The sequence below is a fragment of the Oncorhynchus keta genome, chromosome 2, assembly GCF_023373465.1.
Source record: "Oncorhynchus keta strain PuntledgeMale-10-30-2019 chromosome 2, Oket_V2, whole genome shotgun sequence".
Taxonomy (NCBI): Eukaryota; Metazoa; Chordata; class Actinopteri; order Salmoniformes; family Salmonidae; genus Oncorhynchus; species Oncorhynchus keta.
This window is the reverse complement of record NC_068422.1, coordinates 25,597,361-25,620,224: the sequence shown is the minus strand read 5'-3', so window position 1 is coordinate 25,620,224 and position 22,864 is coordinate 25,597,361. Positions and strand designations below refer to the sequence as shown.

The 22,864-nt window shown below is 39.9% G+C and overlaps 1 protein-coding gene across 1 annotated transcript in view; it reads left to right on the top strand.

The window, feature by feature from the left end:
• Positions 1–21,759, top strand: part of LOC118398584 (ligand-dependent corepressor-like) — a 35,165-nt gene extending 13,406 nt beyond the window's left edge. The window contains exons 2-7 of the mRNA XM_035794080.2: positions 2,325–2,390; positions 4,681–4,760; positions 10,369–10,501; positions 10,744–11,070; positions 12,210–12,306; positions 13,832–21,759. Of these exons, the coding sequence (XP_035649973.2) occupies positions 2,325–2,390; positions 4,681–4,760; positions 10,369–10,501; positions 10,744–11,070; positions 12,210–12,306; positions 13,832–14,855 (1,727 nt within the window). The 3' untranslated portion in view covers positions 14,856–21,759. The remainder of the gene's footprint in view (positions 1–2,324; positions 2,391–4,680; positions 4,761–10,368; positions 10,502–10,743; positions 11,071–12,209; positions 12,307–13,831) is intronic.
• Positions 21,760–22,864: the final 1,105 nt, after the last annotated feature.

Genomic DNA, 22,864 nt, shown 5'->3' with positions numbered 1-22,864 from the left:
CATCAGGGGGATATCCCTGGACTGTCCATATTTGAACTCTGTAGGCTATTAAACCAAGTCAGTCGTGATGAGTTTGGCCTATAATAATTTTGTGTCAAATGACAATGTGGTTATTTCAAATAGCACACATCATTTTATTTATTTTTAAAGGTGAAACGTTTGAATGATATATAGGCATGTTTTATTCATCAGCCTTGTCCGATGGGTCGATGTTTCATTGGGCTGGGAGTGGAGAACGTAGAAGCAGCTGTCTAGTATCATAATCACTTGACAAGGTAACAATGAGAGATCAACTAATCTGTTGGTTTATTCTTGTGGGTTTAACACACAGGTGCATGTAATCTCCCATTAGTAGCGTTTTAAGAAGTCCAGTGGTAGCAGGTCTGCCTGTTCGTTGCTATAAGTAACAGGGTTTTAAATCGGTCATAAATCCCTGTGTGACATGGGAAAGGGAAGCTTGTTGTGTGCAACAAGAAAGGGCATATGAATGCAACATTTGTAATTAAATACATTTCTAGCCTGTCTATCTATGGGTAACAGGGTTGACATGGTATGCTAGACCCACTCGGTTTCCACCACAAAACACCAGAAAAGGACCAAAAAGAGTAGAACTAGCTCACCTGCTTTTACACTTTGATTTGACTATTAGATGTTCAATGTTTCTTTTGGCAAAAAAAAAGGCATACTTTCACCATATTAAAACAGGTCCAATCCAAGTAGCAGGGTTGATCTTAAAATGAGGGCCAGGTTTTTATTTTTTTATTTTTTTACCATAAAATGATTCGCTAATCTCATTAAATAAATAATCTTCAGAAATTACATTTTGAGGCAACAAAATAAACCCAACATTGTAAAGCCAAGTTAACTGGGTTAATATCTCCATGGAAGTCAGAGGGTGCATGGAGGGACATGTCAAAAGGCAGAATTCTGATAATATAAGTATTTTTATTCATCTACAAAATCTGTATTTAATTCTCCATGTGGTCTACGTTAAAGGGCACTTCATTGAATATAACGGACTTTTAAAATGCAATATTGGTGCACAATTACTACTTAAAATATAAAAGGGGTGCAAAAGGCATTCATTTTGTTTAACATCACACTTCTTATATTCGGCTATGTTCTGAAGTGAACAGTGCTCTGCCTAGTGAGCCAGCCACCCTTTCTCTATAGATGAGTGAACTAACTCCTGCTGTCGGAGGTTAAGACTCTTTGGACGTTAAGAGGGAATTGTGTTGACAGTCAGTGTATAGCCTAGCCTACGTATTGTGTGTGTGTTTGCTGGCACAATCATTGCATAATTGTGCAACTGACAATTATGGACAATAACCTGAACATTTTTAAAAATCATCTTTACTTGAGGGAAAGGTTGGTCGTTTATTTTACAAGCAGAACTGCAAGGTCGGGAGAAAAATCTTGAATTCCAAAAGTTCCAAGTGGTCAAAATCATTAGCTTTTGAGACCGGGGTGACCAACGCTGTGTTGTATTAATTAGTCTAAGTATGCTGTAGCAACATTTTGACGATTCATTACAAACTGAAACCCTTTTTTCAATGAAAATGACAATTATCACAATGTCGTTGCCATGGTGTGTATCCCGTTGCCTCCGTCAGTACAGTATGTCCAGAGCAGTCTGTGAGACATGACAGATTCTGCACTACTATTGATTGACAGACCCAAACCCTCCTCTGACCGTCGCCTCCGTCAGTACAGTATGTCCAGAGCAGTCTGTGAGACATGACAGATTCTGCACTACTATTGATTGACAGACCCAAACCCTCCTCTGACCGTTGCCTCAACATGTTAGCACACCAAACTGTGTAGTCTTTCTTGTTGCTTGGCAACTGGCAGACCCTTGTGCATACTATATCATTAGTCAAAACGTACGTGCATTCCATTTAATGTGTTTTTTTGATATTTTTTTATGTGAGGCAAGAGGAGATTTGCTGAGGGTGTGCTTCAAGATGAAAGTGAAAGTCAATGTGGGGTTGTGGAGAATTAGGCATGTATAGGAAGGATGGTGTTTGATCACAGAGAATGTCAAAGTTTCTCAGTAATTGACACTTTGGTGGAAATACATTTAATTGGGCTCCTTGGCAGTAGACTAGGGCCCATGTACTTACTCCATCATACATTTACAGTGAATGCAATGGGAAGCATAGGCCTACATCTTAAACTGTAGGCTACATGTTTTTGGGCCTCTAATGGGTTTAAATTCCCCAACATTTGTAGAATGAAATGCATTTATTTTTTTTCATTTAGCCTATTTGTGGGTTTATAGAATGTTCTATGTATTCATGGAATGTATTGTTCTTTTTCCACAGGTTTTGAGAGCATTTTAGAAGGGTTGTTTGGGTCGGGGCTGCTGGAGGATCTAACCTTATTTAAAGGTGAGTCAATTTGTTGCACTGACTGACCCACAAACCCACATCAATACTACTCTCATTAAAACCGAAATCATGTCCATCCCATGTCATAAACACAAATCGTTGTTCCGGGACTTCTGAACTGATGCCCGCGTTGATTTGATTAACAATTCCATAGTCAAACACGTCAAGAAGTGTAGGCCTAAGTATTTAGTATTTTCTGAGTGTACGTAGGCCAATATTTGCCCCCCTATCACAATGCTGTGCTATTGTACCATGTGGTACCCTTCCACAGTCACTCCTCCTTGTAAACAGTCCGCTTGGCCTCTGGAAAGAGACACGCTTTGTGTTCATATGAAGTTGGAGTTTGGGCTGGCCTGGAGCCAATGTTAAAGCCTGTACAGTTCTTTCAGACAAAATGCGTGATATTTACTGACGACAATGGAAGCCATTTATTTAGAGTTTTGACGACTTCTGCTCGAGCGCTGTAAAAGACTACCCTAAATGGGACTATAGTACCAGTTGCTTTGGTTCCAAGCAAATGTACAATACGATCCATACAAACAAAATGATGGGGAAGTTGGTGGGGTTACTCAAGATCATGTGAGTGAATAGATTTCAGCTAGAACACTATCATCATTACTAGTAGGAGTGAACTGGGTGTCCTGAGAGTCAAAACCCTCCTAGTGCTGCAAGAATGCATTCTTGTGCTTGACAAAACAAACATACAATGTGTGCTAACCTTAACTCAACCATGCTCTTTCTTCTGACAAGAATGTTACTGATTTTAATTGAATACTAGGACCACTATTGTTAATTGCTGTACTTGATCAAGACTGGACTTGATTTTATACATAAATTCTGTCTTTTTTTTTATAGATTTTTTTTTATCTGAGTAACCTATTGCTTGGAGAACATTGAAGACAATATTAACTTTAGATATCGGTTAAAGATGAGCTGACCATGAAAGCCTATTCCATCAGACAATATTTATTTCTCCATTTAATGTAGATGATTTAATAGGCTCTCAAGACCTAGTTCAACAGTGAATCAATGTGACACTGCCCACCTCTGACTAGGTATATTAATGTACTCTATTATTAAATTATGCTCTTAGCTGAAGGTTAGTAGGACTCGAAGCAAATGGATTTCCATGGCAACCGACCGACCAGGCACAAATTCCCAGTCTCTGACACCATTTGGTAACTTTCTTTGTTTTAATTATCTTCGATGAGCTCCTTGAGCTAGTCTGTTCATGTCCTTTACCTTTTTTTAACTAAACATCAGTCGCACTTAGACTGAGTGTGACTGAGATCACGGTCTAGCCCAGTGGTTCTCAACTGATTTTTGCCTCAGGACTCAAATTGGACCAGGTTGTCTGTCACAACCCAATATTCACTGAAATGCCATCTAGATAAGCAATTTTAACGCTATTTTGAGTAAATGTATCAATTTATATGACAAGGGAAAAGAACATTCCCACCTTTTCCATTGTCTATAATAGTTTTGCCCATATTCTTGATGAATGTTAGTAAGCTCACTGGTTTGAGATCACAGAATCAACCAAATCAAATGTATTTGTAACATACACATACATGGTTAGCAGATGTTAATGCGAGGGTAGCCAAATGCTTGTGCTTCTAGTTCCGACAATGCAGTAATAACCAACGAGTAATCTAACCTAACAATTCCAAAACTACTACCTTATACACACACAAGTGTAAAGGGATAAAGAATATGTACATAAAGATATGAATGAGTGATGGTACAGAACGGCATAGGCAAGATGCAGTAGATGGTATCGAGTACAGTATATACATATGAGATGAATCATGTAGGGTATTAGCAACGCTAAATAGCGTTGCTAATAGCTCTATATTGAAAATACTAATTTAATGAATTGTTTTCAGAGATTAAATGATAAAACATTTAGAAATGTACACTTATCCGCTAATCTCATTTTAGAGATTCATGTAAGCAACCAAACAATTGTGAATATAGTGCATAATATACACTTTTAGTATTACATAAGAATCACTAACTTGAAAATAAGATTTTTTATTTTATTTATTACCAATCAATTGTCAATGTCTACTCATGTTTTTTTCTTTCCACAATAAGTGGTTGACTCTGACATCTGTGATTCATATAAGTTCTAGTGGACTGTGTCACTGTATCCAGGACTTCTAAAGAGATTTTCTTTGGGAGAATTTTTGTTGCTTTTTCGTGTTTTTAACCACCATCTGAGATGTTTTTGTCATACTCCACCATACCCTGTCCTCTCCTTTCTAAAATGTTTCTCCTGGATCCACAGACTGTGAGCCTGAAGGTGTGTCAGACTGGTCATTTGATGAGAACTGCCTGTTCTGCTGCTTAAGACGAGACAAAGTCAAGGTAACTGTTTTTTTCTTCCTCCATTCTGTCTTCTGCGGTTCCACCTGTAGTGATTGAAGTGTTTCCATGATCCATTTAGGCAAATTGTGCATTAATAATGAATTGGAGACAGATCTGTTTCACGTCTTCCGGTAGCCTGCAAAAGCCAGCATGGATAGAATGCAAGAACTGACTTATATTTGCCATATTCTAATCGTTCTCATGTGCCAACCTATCACCATAGGCCGTGCCATGGTGAGACTTGCACCCATAGATGAGAAATAATTAGATGGTGAAACGTGCATCCAAGTTATTGGAAGATTAGTCCAAATGGAGACTAAAAGAGAATCAAATCAACCAGAAAAGCAAGGTAATGAAATTCAGGCATTCTTGAAAGTCAAGACAATCCTTGTCCTGCACAGAAACATACTTTTTATATTTGAAAAATAGATTTAGCAAGCAGTAGGCATTTAGAATTAAATGGTGAGTGGAGCTTTATAGTTACATGATGACATCACGTGCTATATATATATATATATAATACCGTTTTAATACAAAAGTTTTCATAATTTGTATTTAACATTTTTTTAAATGAAGTTTGACAAAATAAATATCACTGTCGAACGAAAAACAATTTATCAGTCTTTTGAACATTTCTCCTATAGCTACCGTTTCCATTACACATGTCGCAATGTATATATTTTTTGAAACATTGCTTTTGATTAATAAGGCTTGCACGCTCTCTCTCTTGGGATTCATCTGTAAAGAACACGTTTCTCCAGTGTGCCAGTGGCTATCGGAGGTGAGCATTTGGCCACTGAAGTCCGTTACTACAACTGCAGTCAGGTCAAGACCCTGGTGAGGACGATGAGCACGCAGATGAGCTTCCCTGAGGCAGTTTCTGACAGTTTGTGCAGAAATGCTTAGGTTGTGCAAACCCAGTTTCATCAGCTGTCTGGGTGGCAGTTCTCAAACGAACTCACAGGTGAAGAAGCCAGATGTGGATGTTCTGGGCTGGCATGGCTACGCGTGGTCTGTGGTTGTGAGGCCGGTTGAGCGTACTGCCAAATTCTCTAAAATGAGAGGTGGCTTATGGTAGAGAAATTAACATTAAATTCTCTTGCAACACCTCTGGTGGACATGCCTGTCATAAGCATGTTAATTGCACACTCCTTCAACTTGAGACAGCGTAGCCTAGTGGTTAGAGCGTTGGACTAGTAACCGGAAGGTTGCGAGTTCAAACCCCCGAGCTGACATGGTACAAATCTGTCGTTCCGCCCCTGAACAGGCAGTTAACCCACTGTTCCCAGGCCGCCATTGAAAATAAGAATGTGTTCTTAACTGACTTGCCTGTTTAAATAAAGGTAAAATAAAAAAATTAAAATAAAATCTGTGGCATTTTGTTGTTACAAAACTGCACATTTTAAATTGGTCTTACACCTGTGTAATGATCATGCTGTTTAATCAGCTTCTTGATATGCCACACCTGTCAGGTATATGGATTATTTTGGCAAAGTATAAATGCTCACTAACAGGGATGTAAACAAATCAGCAAACCAAATTTGAGATTAATAAGCTTTTTGTGCGTATGGAACATGTCTGGGATCTTTTATTTCAGCTCATGAAACATGGGACCAACACTGTGTGTGTGCGCACACAGGACTGCTGTCTGACCCTAACTCATTCATTGCTAGAGTTGTCTGGGCTGCTCCCCACTCATGCTGCACAGGAGTTAACACACTTGAATAATGCAACACAGCATGTTGAAACTGCTCATTACTGTTCGAGAAACAATGTCCATACAGGCTAGAAAACTTGACAATGCAAGAGGATACCGGTAGCTTCCCTTTTGAATTATTGGCTTACTTTCCTTGCTAGCTTACAACTGAATGAATTCACTACCCTAGTACTTTGTTTGTGATAATATGCCAACCATAATTCAAATATATGCTGATTTCAAAGCTGATTGTCACCAAAAACGTATTCACTTCCTCGCCTCAGTCCGATTTCCACAAGATTCCGTAGCTATATTCTGGATCGTTACTATAACCACCGACATCAACTGCCTATTTCTCTTCTTAAAATGTGATTTTAAACCTAACCGTATCAATACTGTTAACCTTATTTCTAACCCTAACCAAAAATAAAGACCCAAAATGTAGAATTCTGCCTTGCGGACTTTCTTAAAGAAGCAGTGCACAGTTTTATAAAAGAGATTTCGTTTATGCAAATGTTGTTGATTAGTACAATAAAATAATGTGCCCCTAGCAGTTGCTAATAAAATACATCCTAAATGGAAGGGACTGTCATCTTTAACCTCATGAAATCAGCTAAAACAACCTCAAACTCTATGCATGCACACAATCCTATTGAATAATATGCATTCACCTGTTTTGTGAATAGACCTATGCTACATCTTGATTTACTAGGTTTATCAATAGATTTACTATTCAAATGCATTATTTCTATTGTTTGGTAGTTAGATTGGTAAAAAGAAAAGTCAAATTGACTAAATAATGCATAAATGACACTCCAATTTTTTTTGTTGACATAATGTTCAAATGTAATGATCTTGAACTCAAAAGATCCCCAGCAATTGAACGAAGCAGTAGCTGAGTTTCTGTCTGGATCAAGTGCCATTCTGTGACTGACTAATATGCCTTATTTGATTTTGGTATCGAGTATCGTGATACTTAACCTGGTATCGATATCAAAGTCAAAACTGGTATCGTGACAACACTAATTCTGACTGACTGTACCGAATCTAATGGATGTGGATTGGAGGACAATTTGCTCAAAGTTCACCCAGTAACTGGCCCTTACAATATAGTGCATTCGGAAAGTGTTCAGACCCCTTGACTTTTTCCACATTTTGTTACATTGCAGCCTTATTATAAATTGATTTTAAAAAACAACATACACACACACACACACACACACACACACACACACACACACACACAATACCCTATAGTGACAGCAAAAAAAAAATGGAAACATTTTTGCACAATAAACAAATACCTTATTTACACACAGTACCAGTCAAAGTTTGAACACATGTACTCATTCCAGGGTTTTTCTTTATTTTTACTATCTACATTGTAGAATAATAGTGAAGACATAAACTATGAAATAACACATGGAATCATGTAGTAACCAAAAAAGTGTTAGATTTGTTTATTTTAGATTCTTCAAAGAATCTTGATGACAGCTTTGCACACTCTTGGCATTCTCTCAACCAGCTTTACCTGGAAGGCTTTTCCAACAATCTTGAAGGAGTTCCCACATATGCTGAGCACTTGTTGGCTGATTTTCCTTCACTCTGTGGTCTAAACTCATCCCAAACCATCTGTTGGGTTGAGGTCGGGTGAACCAAGCCATTAGATCTGTGGAATTGTCCGTAGAGCACCGAGTCAGGATTGTGTCAAGGCACAGATCTGGGGAAGGGTACCAACAAATTAGAGCATTGAAGATCCCCAAGAACACAGTGGCCTCCATAATTCTTAAATGTAAGCAGTTTGGAACCACCAAGACTCTTCCCAGAGCCGGCCATCCGGCCAAACTGGGCAATAGGGAGAGAAGGGCCGTGGTCAAGGAGGTGACCAAGAACCTGATGGTCCCTTTGACAGATCTCCAGAATTCCTCTGTGGAGATGGTTGTCCTTCTGGAAGGTTCTCCCATCACTGCAACACTCCACCAATCAGGAATTTATGATTGAGTGGCCAGACAGAAGCCACTCTTCAGTGAAAGGCAAATAACAGACTGTTTGCCAAAAGGCACCTAAAGGACTCTCAGACCATGAGAAACGAGATTCTCTTGTCTGATGAAACCAATATTGAAATAATTGGCCCGAATGCCAAGTGTAACATCTGGAGGAAACCTGGCACCATCCCTACGGTGAAACATGGTGGTGGCAGCATCATGCTGTGGGGATGTTTTTCAGTGGCAGGGACTGGGAGACTAGTCAGGATTGAGGCAAAGATGAATGTAGACAAGTGCAGAGATCCTTGATGAAAACTTGCTCAGGACCTCAGACTGAGGCAAAGGTTCACCTTCCAAAAGGACAACGAACGTAAGCACACAGCCAAGACGATGCAGGAGTGGCTTCAGGACAAGTCTCAATGTCCTTGAGTGGCCCAGCCAGAGCCTGGACTTCAACCCGGTCGAACATCTCTTGAGAGACTTGAAAATAGTGTGTGCAGCGACCCTCCCCATACAACCTGACAGAGCTTGAGAGGATCTTCAGAATGTGAGTAACTCCCCAATTACAGGTGTGCCAAGCTTGTAGCGTCATACCCAAGAAGACTCAAGGCTGTAATCACTGCTAAAGGTCTCTCAACAAAGTACTGAGTAAAGCATCTGAATACTTATGTAAATGTGATACTTCAGTTCTTTATTTTTTTTTTATTATTTTGCGAAACATTCTAAACCTGTTTATGCCTTGTCATGAACACTTTAATCCCTTTTATAACAAGGCTGTAACGTAACAAAATGTAGAAAAAGTCGAGGGGTCTGAGTACTTTCCGAATGCACTGTATAGAGGCAGAGCTGCACATGAAGAGAAATGAAAAGAACAGACTGCTCTTCCTCCCCTCCTCAATGCCTACTGTACTCATCTAGCAGAACATGGATGTTGTCCCTAACTACAGATACAGGCCAGGGTCAGATTGTTTTTTATCTCCCGAATGGTTCTGGTTACATTGGGGGTTGGGGTAATCTGACCCTAAATCAGCCACAAACTCTGCTAAAGGCTTTCCCATGCTTCCCACCCGAAACATTTCGGAACAGTTTGTGCATATTTGGTGACATTTTTGTTCTCTTGTTCGGCAAGTTTTTATTTTTTATTAATTTTTTAAAAAGTTTTTTTTCTCCCCTGGTTGTTCGCGCGCACAATTGTTTTTCTCAAGGCAAGCCAAAGTCGGCAGCCGAAGTTCACTTGCCTTTGTCAGGGGTTGGTCAACGATAAGGATTCTTCAATAAAGTGTTTGTTGTCATTCAACCGGAGACTAATTGTTTTCATGATTTTAAAAAATCACTTAATACTGTACAAAACAGTATTAAGTAAAATTGTGGGACTGAGATCACCTCTGCAAAAATGTTAGATTTCTTGAGTTCAGTTTTTAATTTTATCTTAGATTAATTCTCTGACTATTTTGAAGAAGTGTATGTATACTGGGTACGGCGTCTCAAAATGGACAAACCCTACTATTGCCCTTTTCCTCCATTTTTAAACAATTTTTGCGATTGTCTTTTAAGGGAGTATGCGAGCACTCTCCTAGTTGCCAGCTGAACTGAAGCATGCTGAGGTCTTAACCAATACAGCACATCTTTAGTTTGCTCTGTGACAAATCTGCCACATAATTAGTCTTTAAGCTTTCCGAGATCAAAAGGTATGAGCGCTGTGTAGGGGTCTGTATAATGAAGATGATTACCGGTGCTCTTCGGATACTCTTGTTTTTTTTCCAGAGCCCTATTCATTTGCTATTCATTTGTCACGTCACTCGTGCAGCAACGGTATTTATATATTTGTAAAGGTCTAACATACACCACAGGTTCCTACTTCTGCAGTGACGGTGCTATTTGTTGTTTCTCCATCACTTAGCTGTTTTCTGTTTCTCTCTTCTCCTAGGAGCACTTAGTTGGCCTGAGCAACCAGGGGTTGGAGAGTGGGGCTAAACCCCTGCTGGTCAAAGACCAGATTAAGATCAACAGACTCGAGAAACAAGCTGAGGAATTCCTCAGTGCAGTCCTCTACAAAAAAGGTAGGTCTTTACAAGAACAGTGTTTGTTACATACCACATCCTGTGTGCTTGTGTTACAACCATTTCTGGAAGATTGTATATTGAAATTCTAGTGGGAATAGTCTGTCTGGAAGTGGGCCTTATGTGTTCTTAGCTACATTTGAATAAACTGTGCCATGGTTGAGATAGCCCATGAGCGGAAGCTAAGGGTCAACCATCTCTACAGATATCTTTGATATTATTTTCCCCTCTCCCTCCCTCAGATGTCCCCAGCTTCTCAGACCTGCACATTCCAATAGTGGCTCGGGAGATAATGCAGAGGATGATCCGCCAGTTTGCTGCCGAATATACCTCAAAAAACAGCTCCTCTTCTCAGGACATCCCCTCTGCCCCCAGCCCTGCTACCCAGCCCCACTCAGATCAGAGCCTGCCACCTCCCCCCTCGCTGCCCCCTGCTGCCAGCCTTGGTGGTACTGCTACATCCTCCGTACCCAGCCAGAACCCTGTCCTCTCCAAGCTGCTTATGGCCGACCAGGACTCGCCTCTCGACCTCACTGTCAAAAAGCTTCCGCCACAGCCTGTAGAACAAGGTAAAACCAGCAGACGCACTAGTTCTGGTATTACACTGAACCAGCAGACATCTGGTATTATGCTGAACCAGCAGACGCACTAGGTCTGGTATTACGCTGAACCAGCAGACGCACTAGGTCTGGTATTACGCTGAACCAGCAGACGCACTAGGTCTGGTATTACGCTGAACCAATAGATGCACTCGGTCTGGTATTACGCTGAACCAATAGATGCACTAGGTCTGGTATTACGCTGAACCAATAGATGCACTAGGTCTGGTATTACACTGAACCAATAGATGCACTAGGTCTGGTATTACACTGAACCAATAGATGCACTAGGTCTTGTATTATGCTGAACCAATAGATGCACTAGGTCTTGTATTACGCTGAACCAATAGATGCACTAGGTCTTGTATTACGCTGAACCAATAGATGCACTAGGTCTGGTATTACGATGCACTAGGTCTTGTATTACACTGAACCAATAGATGCACTAGGTCTGGTATTACACTGAACCAATAGATGCACTAGGTCTGGTATTACACTGAACCAATAGATGCACTAGGTCTTGTATTATGCTGAACCAATAGATGCACTAGGTCTTGTATTACGCTGAACCAATAGATGCACTAGGTCTGGTATTACACTGAACCAATAGATGCACTAGGTCTGGTATTACGCTGAACCAATAGATGCACTAGGTCTGGTAGTAGATATAAAGTAACCTGTTCCTCACTGTCAAGAGGATGCCGCCACAGCCTGCAGTACAAGGTACCAGAATCAGCAGATTCATTACCCTACTGTACTGCACAAATCCTGCACACCCATAGAGAATGATAGAGGCCTCTAGTGGCCAAAAGGCCATATTTGCATGAGCAGTGTCATTGAGGGCTTCCACCATTTTAATGTCGTTAACTGGTTGGGGCTTCCAACTTCATTGGCTGATTCCTCCTGATGACCCTGTTGTAGTCATGTCCAACTGGGTCATAAGGAGGGATCAGCCAATCGTGAAGAAAATGGACTATTTTAAAATTAATATGGCCTCATGCTGTCACAGCTGCTATAATGGCTCCGATACAAAGATTAGTCCTCTATGTGCACACCTGACAGAATGACTCTTGCTTTCTAAGTTACTAACCCTTATGTCCGGTGCCTAGATGGAGTCCTGGACCTGTCACTCAAAAGGGGATGGGCCAGAAGCAGCATGTCATCGCACCACAGCCCTCACCTTTCCCAGATGTCCACTCTCAGAGGGTAAGACCAATTATTATTATTTTTTTATTTTTTTTCTCCTGTCACCTCTTTCTACTTTCCGTAGGGCTTTACCACAACAAACTCCCCATCTGTCCAAACAAAAGTTTCTAACTACCGGTAGGAGGTCCTGAAAGGATTGTCACCAACCCTGGTCCTGGACAGCTCCAGCCTAAAGTGATTTCACATGTGCATCTTGAAGGAGATTCTTTGGTATCAGGAAACAACATGACTAATTCCTTAAATACACAAAATGTAGTTAATATTCCAATAGATTGAAGAAATAAACCCCTAACCAATAGAGCTTCCTATTTCCTATCCAGTGAACTCTGTATTTTGTCCGAAGGGAATTCCTCGTGATATCATCACGCCCATGGTATGGACATTAGTGCATTTGAAATGGAACACGGCGCAATGAAATTTTGATTAATTTAGCGCCAGTTGCTCCGCCCTCTAGCTGCACCCCTCTTGAGGAGGAGGGGGAGCGAATCAATCTGCTTGTGCTGTTGATCTCGTTGAGAACGTACAGCTCTGTACTCAATGCAGAGATCTAGTATCTATCACTCTATATCCCCTCATGCAGCCCCATCTTTGATTTGATATTCAAAGTTGAAATGGCAACTGGTCGGAGGTGGAGGGAATATTTAAAGTGTGAAGAGCAGACGCCCGTCAAGTCATAATGTGATATTGTCTTATAACTCTAGCGGCAGTTTTGAAAAGGGCACTCTTCTATTTGTCCATGATTATGGCCTCTCCTCACAAATTGCCGTATCACTAATGAATTAATCACCCATGAATTTAATGTGAGAATTTTCAATCAATAAGATCTGATGATTTTTCTATCACACAGAACAGTACTGTGTGTAAGTGCCTTGTTTGTGTTAACCTTGCAGATAAGTATTTCAGATGTTTTCCTAGAGTAACAATATTTCTGTCAGGTTGATATTGTGAGGGTTTATGTACAGTAAGTAGCCCTATAATATCCCATACTGATGGCTTACTCTTTTATTGCTGTGCTTGTTCAGTGGTAACGTCACTCGCTAAGGGCTATACATTAGCATTAGTCATTTGGTAACCGTCATCCTGCTCTGCTATTAAATGCCAGACTGCTTTACTGCAATGACCAACATTGCCCTCTCTGGACAGGGCTGGACACATTTCTCTTTCTTATGTTTTCAATTTTTCTTTGAATTTCATTTCTTTGCCCTGCATATCCTTTTTTAAATTTATTATTGTTATGTTGACTGACGCATAATTTGTATATAAATGCAAAGCCAAAACAAACAACCCAAATAAACTAATTCCCAAACTCGAGGCTTTTTTTGTTCTTAAAAGGAGCACACACACATATCTAAAAATAAAAAATGTTTTTTTTAACCTAAGCAAGATAAAGTGATGTTACCTAAGCAAGATCATCCAATAAAGGAGTGGCCAACATCCTCCCTTCCCCAACCCATCCTCCCCTAGAGAGAAAGAATAAAGCACTGTGCAAGCTCTGCTTACACCAAATTTCCTTCCATCCAATCAGGCGTTCCCTGAGAGCTGACGGACAGGCCGGGCTGCCTATGAGGAGCCTGCAGGATGGGAGGAGGAGGGAGAATTTCGGCCACTCCGCCGCTTTAAAGCCCACCTTGCCACTCGGTCATGTGCCGCACATCAAACAGGAAGTGAACCAGGATTCCGACACCGAGTTGTCTCCCAACCAGAACTACATCTCCAGACCCTTCGACCACCTCTCTCTCTCTAGGTATGGTTCTCCGTCCTGGGCCTCCAAGACTCACTTCGGGGCCCTCTTGAAGCTCCGGGCCAACCGCGGAGCCGGGGACCACCTCAAAGACCTACCGAGCCTGCTGGAGGCTGCGGTGCTCTTCAAGTCCCCCTCCTGTGGGAAGGCAATCCTCCAGGCCCGGAGAGACCATGGGCTCTCCCTTTCTCACTCCCCGCCCGTCGACCTCAAAATCCCCCAGGTGCGAGGCCTAGGAGGCCTGGGGGTGGACCTCTCCTGGGGCTCCCTGAGCTCTGATTCCTACAGCCTCCCTAGCCCCCACTGTGAGAACAGCCTCGGGAAGAGGCTTAGGTCCATCCTGCCCAAACACGGTCGCCGGGGAAGCAGTGGAGGTCTGGACGGTCCTGGAAGAGATGGGGAGTACTGGGGTTCATCTGATGCAGACCGCCCTACCTCTGACCCTGAGGCAGACCTCTGCAACAAGCAGCCGAGGAAGAAAAGGGGAAGATACCGTCAGTACAACACAGAGCTGCTAGAAGAAGCTATAGAAGTGGTTATGGGGGGGAAGATGAGCGTGTCCAAGGCTCAGACCGTCTATGGGATCCCTCACAGCACTCTAGAGTATAAAGTCAAGGAGCGCCTTGGCACCCTGAAACACCCGCCCAAGAAGAAGCTGAAGCTGATGAGCCACATGGAGGAACTGGAGGGCAAAGAGGCTCTGGATGCGCCCCTGGACCCCCAGGAGTCGCTGTGTGAGGGGAGACCGTCTGTGCCCAGAGAAAATGGCAGGGAGCTGCTCGGCACAGGCCTCCCACCAGACAAGTGATTTTATTAGGATCCCCATTTTCTGCTGCCAAGGTACTTGTTGATGACGCAGTACTTGTTGACGATGATGAGATGTTTTTATCCAGACCAGGTAATCGTTTGCATTTGTCAGACAGTGGCAGTGACTGAGTCTATATAGTACACAAATAACCTGTTTTTGTATGTTGATTTTATTCCAAAAGCACTTATATTTACTCTGCTCAATCCTCTGAATCAATCTGACCTATTCATCTTAGGTCTTTAATTGTTTTAAAATATTTATAAAGCCTACTATGTGGCGGCTGTTCAAGTCAATCGGAAACTAAAGTGTCTCTCTTTTAACTCTCTAGCTTGCCAATATCCCTAGACATTGTTTAAAACACTCCGCATTTGAAATATGTTTTGGTAGTTTTTATGATTGTGCTGCCCTTTTTATACAATATTTTAACTGTTCAACCTAACACTGCTTTAGATACGGTGCCAAGTTAATCCTAAGCAGTACCCCAGTTACTACAGCACTTAGACCAGCGGTCTCCAACCCATGTCCTGGACAAGTACAGGATGTAGGGGTCTTATTCTAGCCCAGCACTAAGACACCTGGTTCAATATAAACAAGGCCTTTTGTAAGTGATTCGTTGTATTGTGTGCCAATGATGGGCTGAAACAAAAGCCTGCACACCTTCAGCGCCCAGGTTGGAGACACCAGAACATGCATTTGTTTGGGTCATTAGCATGATGCTCAGCCCTCAACATGTTATTGGTTATGTAGAATCAAGGCTTGTTTGTTTTAAACTCCCTATTAATATTTAATATAAATAGGATTATTTATTATTTTACTTTGTGATCTTGAAGTCAAATGCTGGTGGACAGACTCTCTTTCCCTGTCACTGTTTAGCAAATGCACACCTGAGATTGAATAGACCAAACTGCAGCAAAAAGAATATGCGGTTGCAAGGATGCATGCAACCATTGTCTACTACTAAATATCTTAATGTACATTTTGTATGTTTGTTTGTTGGGAGAACAGATTCCCCTGTCCACAATTTCACCACCTTCTTAGTTACCAACCAAACCTCAGAACTAAACTCTCCAAAAGCACGCCAGATTACAACCACTCCGACATGTCACATTCTGCGGTTGTAGGAAGAATGGAACATTTTGTTACTCCTGTTCACTCGTAGCCTTCACCACAACTCAGGATAATGTTTGTGTGGGGCTGCAGTACTTGTCAGAATGCATATCTCGATCTTTATCAAAACTGTATATACTATGTTAGATATCTATACACAAACATACCTCTCTGATAGATATATATAGCTTACTTATTTCCATGCCTCTTGTATCATCTGAAAAGGGGAAATCTAGTTTGTCCATCCGCAAACAGACATTTTTGGGACGTCTTACCATTGACTGATATGTGCACCAACCTTTTTCAGGTGTTCTCACAACCTACCTTTAACCGATCTCCATAGAATTTATTTACCATTTGAGCCTTCTGGACATTCTTTCAATTTGAATCTGAGCACAACAAACTTCAGGTAGTCTCGTTACATCTAGGGATGACTGTACCTACTTAATAGAAGGTAAAGACAAGGGACAGGTGGAAATGTTCATTCTTAAACTTTTTTATTTTTTATCTTAACTGTATTCCAAAAATGAATTATTTTATTTATCTTTTCCTGATCATATGTTAGATTGCAGCTTTTATAGTACCTTATTTCAATGCAGTAAATTGATGCGTGTCAAACAGGTTTTCACCATGTGGCACATAACACTAAGGAAATGATGTGGAGAAGTGTACAATATGCAGAAGCAGAGCTGGTCCGTTGCTGTTTCAACATCATGATGCTCTTAGACGACATCACATAGTTCCACCGACGCCATATTTGTTCCTCCGCGGTAATACCGACCAATAACTGTTTATGGAAATGTCACAATTGTACACCAAGTTTACCTACCTAATTCTAGAATCGGAACTGGAATCCAGATGCTCATCGTAAATAGAATGATTGGGAGCAGCAACATGGCGTCTGGCTGTGAATTTGTCCAAACTACTCTGAGTATATGTATGCTACTACTCACACTATCAACAGTTATACCTCAGTACATTCCAGAGTGTTGGATCAAGCCCCTATGGTCCTTGTATCAGGCTTATATTACAGTACTTTCTTACTGTCATCAGACAGGTGTTATTCGTACAGTTCTTGGAAATCTTTATAGATAAAGACACAGTAAGATGTTTTTTTCTTCTAACTCTTAACCCAGTAAGTTCTTATGCAGCATTCTTGAGACTGGGCCAAAATCCTAACTTGAGATTCACACACATTGCTGTCATTCATGTAAATGTTTTGGATGTAAATGAGATATTTACACAAGCATTTACACAAGCATGTGTTTTATCAAGTTGTATTTCGGCCTACAGTGAACACATAGCGATAAACTCCTAATAAAGAGATTATTCCTAAAACTTCACTATCACATGAAATGCAGAAAACAAGAACCTTCCTCAGGCAAGGCTGGCCATACGGTCGGTCTCCTCTTCAGGTTTAAAAACATGAAAGGTTTAAAAAGGACAATGTAGCATTTCAGAATCTTGGTGACATGTCCTTTAGTCTTGTAGGTGGATATAAGGATGGTGACCGCTAATTGGTGTGAATTTAATTCCTACTTTTAAATGTACATTGTATATAGATGGGTGGGTTGTTTAGCAACAAAAACTGATGCGTGCGCAACCGTGGAGCAAAACCGGCTGGGTTGTTGACAACATGGGAACTATTTCCTCCCCCAAATCTTTATTGAAAACATAAATAAATGTGCACAATGAGCACTTGTCTCAAATACGTTGTTATATGTTGGTTAGCTAACTGGCTAGTTTTTGCCATATTAGCATAGACGTGAAGAGTCAAAACAAGACAGAACAAGCCACCTACAACTCCCCACATGGCAGCTTCTTGTTATTGTTGCTAGCTATCTGACCATCCAGAATCAAACAAACTGACTTCTGCCCCATTTGACGCATGTGCATCGTTTTTGTGACGTCAGCTAACCCATCTATATGCAGAATCTTTTGATGACCTTGCAAACTAACTGTGATCAACATGAATAGCCATATATAGTTAACCCACAAGTCCAGGCATATGCTTCACAGGAGTTACAATGGATTTACAAGTTAATTTGATTGAAATTGGTCATCAGAAATGAATCAAATTGGCATCTTTTTTTGTTTTTGAGGTTGAGTCCATTTAGTAGCGGACTGTCCACAAAGAAAAAAGTCAAGTAAATGACTTTAATCAGAGTAACATTTTGAGTTGCCAGGCTTTTCTGGGTTACCATGGAGCCTTGGTCCTAGGTAATTGCCTGCCATTTTAAGTCCAAATACTGATCCAAGATTACACTATTTGGAGAGAAACAATTCCAGGTTTAGTTTTTCCAGCTCTGTTTTGTTATTAGCATTTTGCATGCTGTCTGTTCTTGCATGATACAAAACAAGTGAGACTCATGTTTAATACCACATATGGAACCTGTGGTATATGTCTTTAATGTTGAAATAACACAAATCTACAGTAGCAAATCTGTTGGTTTCTACTACCTCATTTCTAGAAAAGGATTGACCCTCTTCTCAACTAAATACAACTTTGAGGCAGTGGTGTACGGATGTAGCAACATCCCATAAACACAAGCCAGGGATATGGGCAAAAGCTGTCTTGCAGTCCAGGTTGATGTGCTTAAATCTGCTAGATATTTGTTGACTTGCTGCTTTAGATATATGCCATAATCTTGCTATTGTTGTCATCAGTTTAGTGATTTGCCGCCCATGGCCTATCAGGTCCATTCAGCTACCGAATAATTGATGTTTTGAGATGACTTGAAAACAACTTGGCAAAGGTTGAAATGAGCAAGAATGTTCTTGGATAAGGCGGTTCTATGAGACTACTGGGATTTAAACCCTTTTGTGAATAATTCAAGGTTCCGTAAAAGTTTTGTGCACCCTGCTTGACTCTATGTTAAAGGTGAGGAAGTTTTAGATGTACTGTGGTGATTGGGTTTTGTATGTTAGGTAAGTGTTTCTACTGATGTTGTGTTTTTGAATATCTTGTAGCCATTCTTCCCAATTATTTGATTCGAACCTACACACTTAATAACACATAGATGACACTCAAGATTTGCAGACCCTTCAAGTCAATGTGAAGATTTATCTTGACATGATAGATGTTGTAGTTCTTTGACTCAGGCCATATTTTAGGAGAGAACGATGCTTCTCCTAACTTAAATAGCCCTGAATGTAAACAGTTTTAACACTAATTCTACCAAACTATACTCAGAGACAGATTTTACAGATGCATATATAAAACTAGTCGTGTGTGTGTATACATACAAATAAATATATTGCTTATTGGTACATAGTATAGTTATATTTAGCTCTTATCACAGATTCAGGGAAGTACAGCTGAGATGTCAAAACTACTTTCTCATTTTCCATTCTGTTTTGACTGGATGTTGACGAGGTCACGTCTATGGTTTCCATAGTGACCGCGGTCTTCAAATAGGCCTTTTGATTAAAGACAGTGTGCTGATGTGTACATACAGTATGTGTACATACAGTATGTGTATAGTATACTGAAAAGGTGGGGTTTGAGGTTATTGTAAATGCTTTGCTTTCAAATAAACTCAAAAAAGCAGACGATGGCACTCCTGAGCGCAGACTACTGTTCTGTAATATTTGAACGTATAAAACTACTTCTATTAATGAAATTGCTGATGACATTTAAACTTAAATACCTTTTTTATATTTAGGAAAATGTATGAAGGAATTAGATTTTGCATGATTGCCGGTGTGTGGATTGAAGGCAGCACGTGTTGTATTGTTGGCTATGTGAAGTGGAATTGGTGGAATCCTGTAGCTGAAGGATTTGTTGAAAACACAAGTGTATGCAAGGCAAATTATTGTCACAGACAAACTTTGAGACTAGAATTCTTAGTCAAATCTGGCCATGATCTATACAGTGGCCTACTTTAACATTTGTGTAACTAACTCCTATCTATATATATATATATATATATATATATATATACCATGTGTTCTTAATGTTTGCTAAATCATTTTTACTCGCTCTATGAATTCTAAGGTAAATAACACTGGTGCATATATATATATATATATATATATATATATATATATATATAAGTGTTTGAAATATCTGTCCCTTCTGTTGTTGTTGTCATTGTCTCTTGCTCTATTTCTGCTTGTCTCCTCCATCCGTTTTGTTGAGAACACGTGTGAATTGTCATTTTCATATTCATATTATTGTGGTCAGATATTAACTCCCCAATTTTGAAAGAAAAGTGGAGAGAGACATGGAAACCCTCAGGGACAAAACACACACCCCTCACTCCTTCAGGTACTGTCTATACACGTAGGCATAGCAGGGATTTGAAGTCCTGTAAACAAAATCCAACACACCAAAAATGGGTCAGATACTAGTTTAGGCTAAACCGTGGCTGTTTCAGTTTAGCTTTTTTTTGTTTCTTAAAAATGTTTTATTTCTTTTTTAAGTTGCATGTGGATTGTTTTTTGGCTTTTTGCACAGTTATTCTTTGACTTAAGGTGGTCCTGTGTTTGAGCCAAAACATCCAATTTTATCTCTGTGGTTTTTATTTTTTAAATCATTTTAAAACGCAATGAATGTCTATGTAAAACTCAGTTCAGGTAAGATGTTAGCCAAACATGTTTTTTTAAGCTGCATTTATGTCTCCAGCCCACAGTGCCTCAGACACCATAGTTATCACACTGCGTTGATAATAAACTACTGTTTAACAGAATACATTTGGACCTACTCTCTGAGCATCTGTGGAAAAGGTGAAACATTGAAGAGAAGAAGGAAAATGCATTCAATCATCCATTTTGGTAGATTGACACTGCGTTTAGTCAAACATCTTCTGATTTAACACAATTATTCTAATGCAAGTGCAATGTATAATTTATTTTTTTAAATTATGTGATTTGTTGGGAAGATTTATTTAGTTGGATGTTCTCTTTGAGCAATCGTTTCTATTCTGTCTATCTAAGCCCTTCTGATTTAGAGCTCTGCTTGGTAGCCTAAATGTTGCTACTTTGGTTTGACATCTCTACGGCTTTTACATTAAGACTGTACTATATTGAGTCTGTAATAGCAAGTTATTCCTTTTCAAACGTTTGACAGCAGCCCTTTTTAGTCCTATGCTGTGGTCTAATTGGGATGACTTGCAATGCTGGGACATTATACTTCAAACAGAGGACTGAGGGACTTTTTTAAAAATTATAAAAGAAAATATTTATCTTATTTCCAGCTTTAGTGTCCTATAAGCAATTTGGTTTCTTTTTTTGAAATCCCTAATTCAGTAGTCAAGACAAAAACATGAAATAAAACTGTATTTGTTTGGTTTATGTGGTCAGATGCTCAGATAGCAGGTACACCTAAATCTAACTAGACCTCATTTCAGTAATTGCCATTTACAGTTTGGCAGACTCAATAGACTTACATTTTTCTACTGTAATTTATGAATGTTTTTCTTTTTGTACTATGTTATTAGAACTTCTTGGCTATGGTCAATTGTCTTTCTAGTACAGAGGACTTAATCAGTAAGTTAATTTGATTGCACATGTACATTTTCCAATTTTGAATGCAATTTTGATTTGATAACTTGACTAATAAAATATGCTATGTAATCTTTTAAGTGAAGTGGTTATGATCTTGATTTTATGTATGTTGCATTGAACCTGGGGCACCAATGATTAATTGTCTTTGTGCATGTGTAAGAATTTACTCAATGTATCCTGTAAGGAAAAAATGCCATTTTGAAAAGGATCAGCTGTAACAGGTCATTCACTGGATGAAATAATTTTCAAAATCACCTATTCTTCTAATAAATGTTATTGTGAAAATAAATTCTCTGTCTTTTTCAACCAAAACACTTTTAGCGTAGTATTTTTAAAAAACTTTCAAGTAAACATTTTTTTTTTTTGCTACTAAATGGTGGATGAATGTGCACTGTGTACAAAACATTAGGAACACCTTCCTAATATTGAGTTGCACCCACTTTTGCCCTGAGTACAGCCTCAATTCGTCGGGGCATGGACTAAAAGGTGTTGAAAGTGTTTGTTGTAATGGTTCCACGTTCATTCTATAGATCAGGTGTTCCCAAACTGGGTAAGCGCAATGCCGTCGGGGGTACGCCAAAAATAAACGTGATTCACTTTTTTCCTCCCATTTTCAAACCGTCCATTTATATTTTCCAACATTTGGGTGAGTTTTTTTTTTCTGGCCTAAGTAGCCTTGTTTCACTGCCAAAAATATAAAGAAACCATCTAATGTTCAGTGAAATAACAACACAATGTCAAATACAGGTAGCCCAGTCAAATAATTAACATCCAATCACATTAACTGAATTCTACTAACGGTCCATATGTAGCCAATCAGAGCTGCTGCGCATGTTGGTATCTGTACTGATGGTGCAAAAGCCATGACAGGGAGACATAGGGGAGTGGTAACGCGCGTGCAAGCAGTTGCTACCGATGCCACTTAGGTACACTGCAGCATCCACTGAGGCTCTTGCTGCCAAATGAATGCATGACAGCTTGAAAGACGTTTTGGACACTACAGTGAAAATGGTTAACTTTGTTAAAGTAAGGCCTCTGAACTCTTGTGTATTTTCTGCACTATGCAATGATATGGGCAGCGACCATGTAACGCTTTAACAGAAGCTTTTACAGAAGTGCGCTGGTTATCAAGGGGCATAATATTGACACTTAAAAAAATAAATTGAGACAACTTCAAGCTCTTTACTGACCCATCGCTTTCACTTGTCTGATCACTTGCATGATGTGTTCCTCACCCAAATGGCCTATCTGGGTGATGTTTTTTCTCACCTGAATGATCTGAATATAGGATTACAGGGACTCTTCACAACTATATCCAATGTGCAGGACAAAATTGAGGCTATGATGAAGAAGTTGTAGCTCTTCTCTGTCTGTATTAACAAGGACAACACACA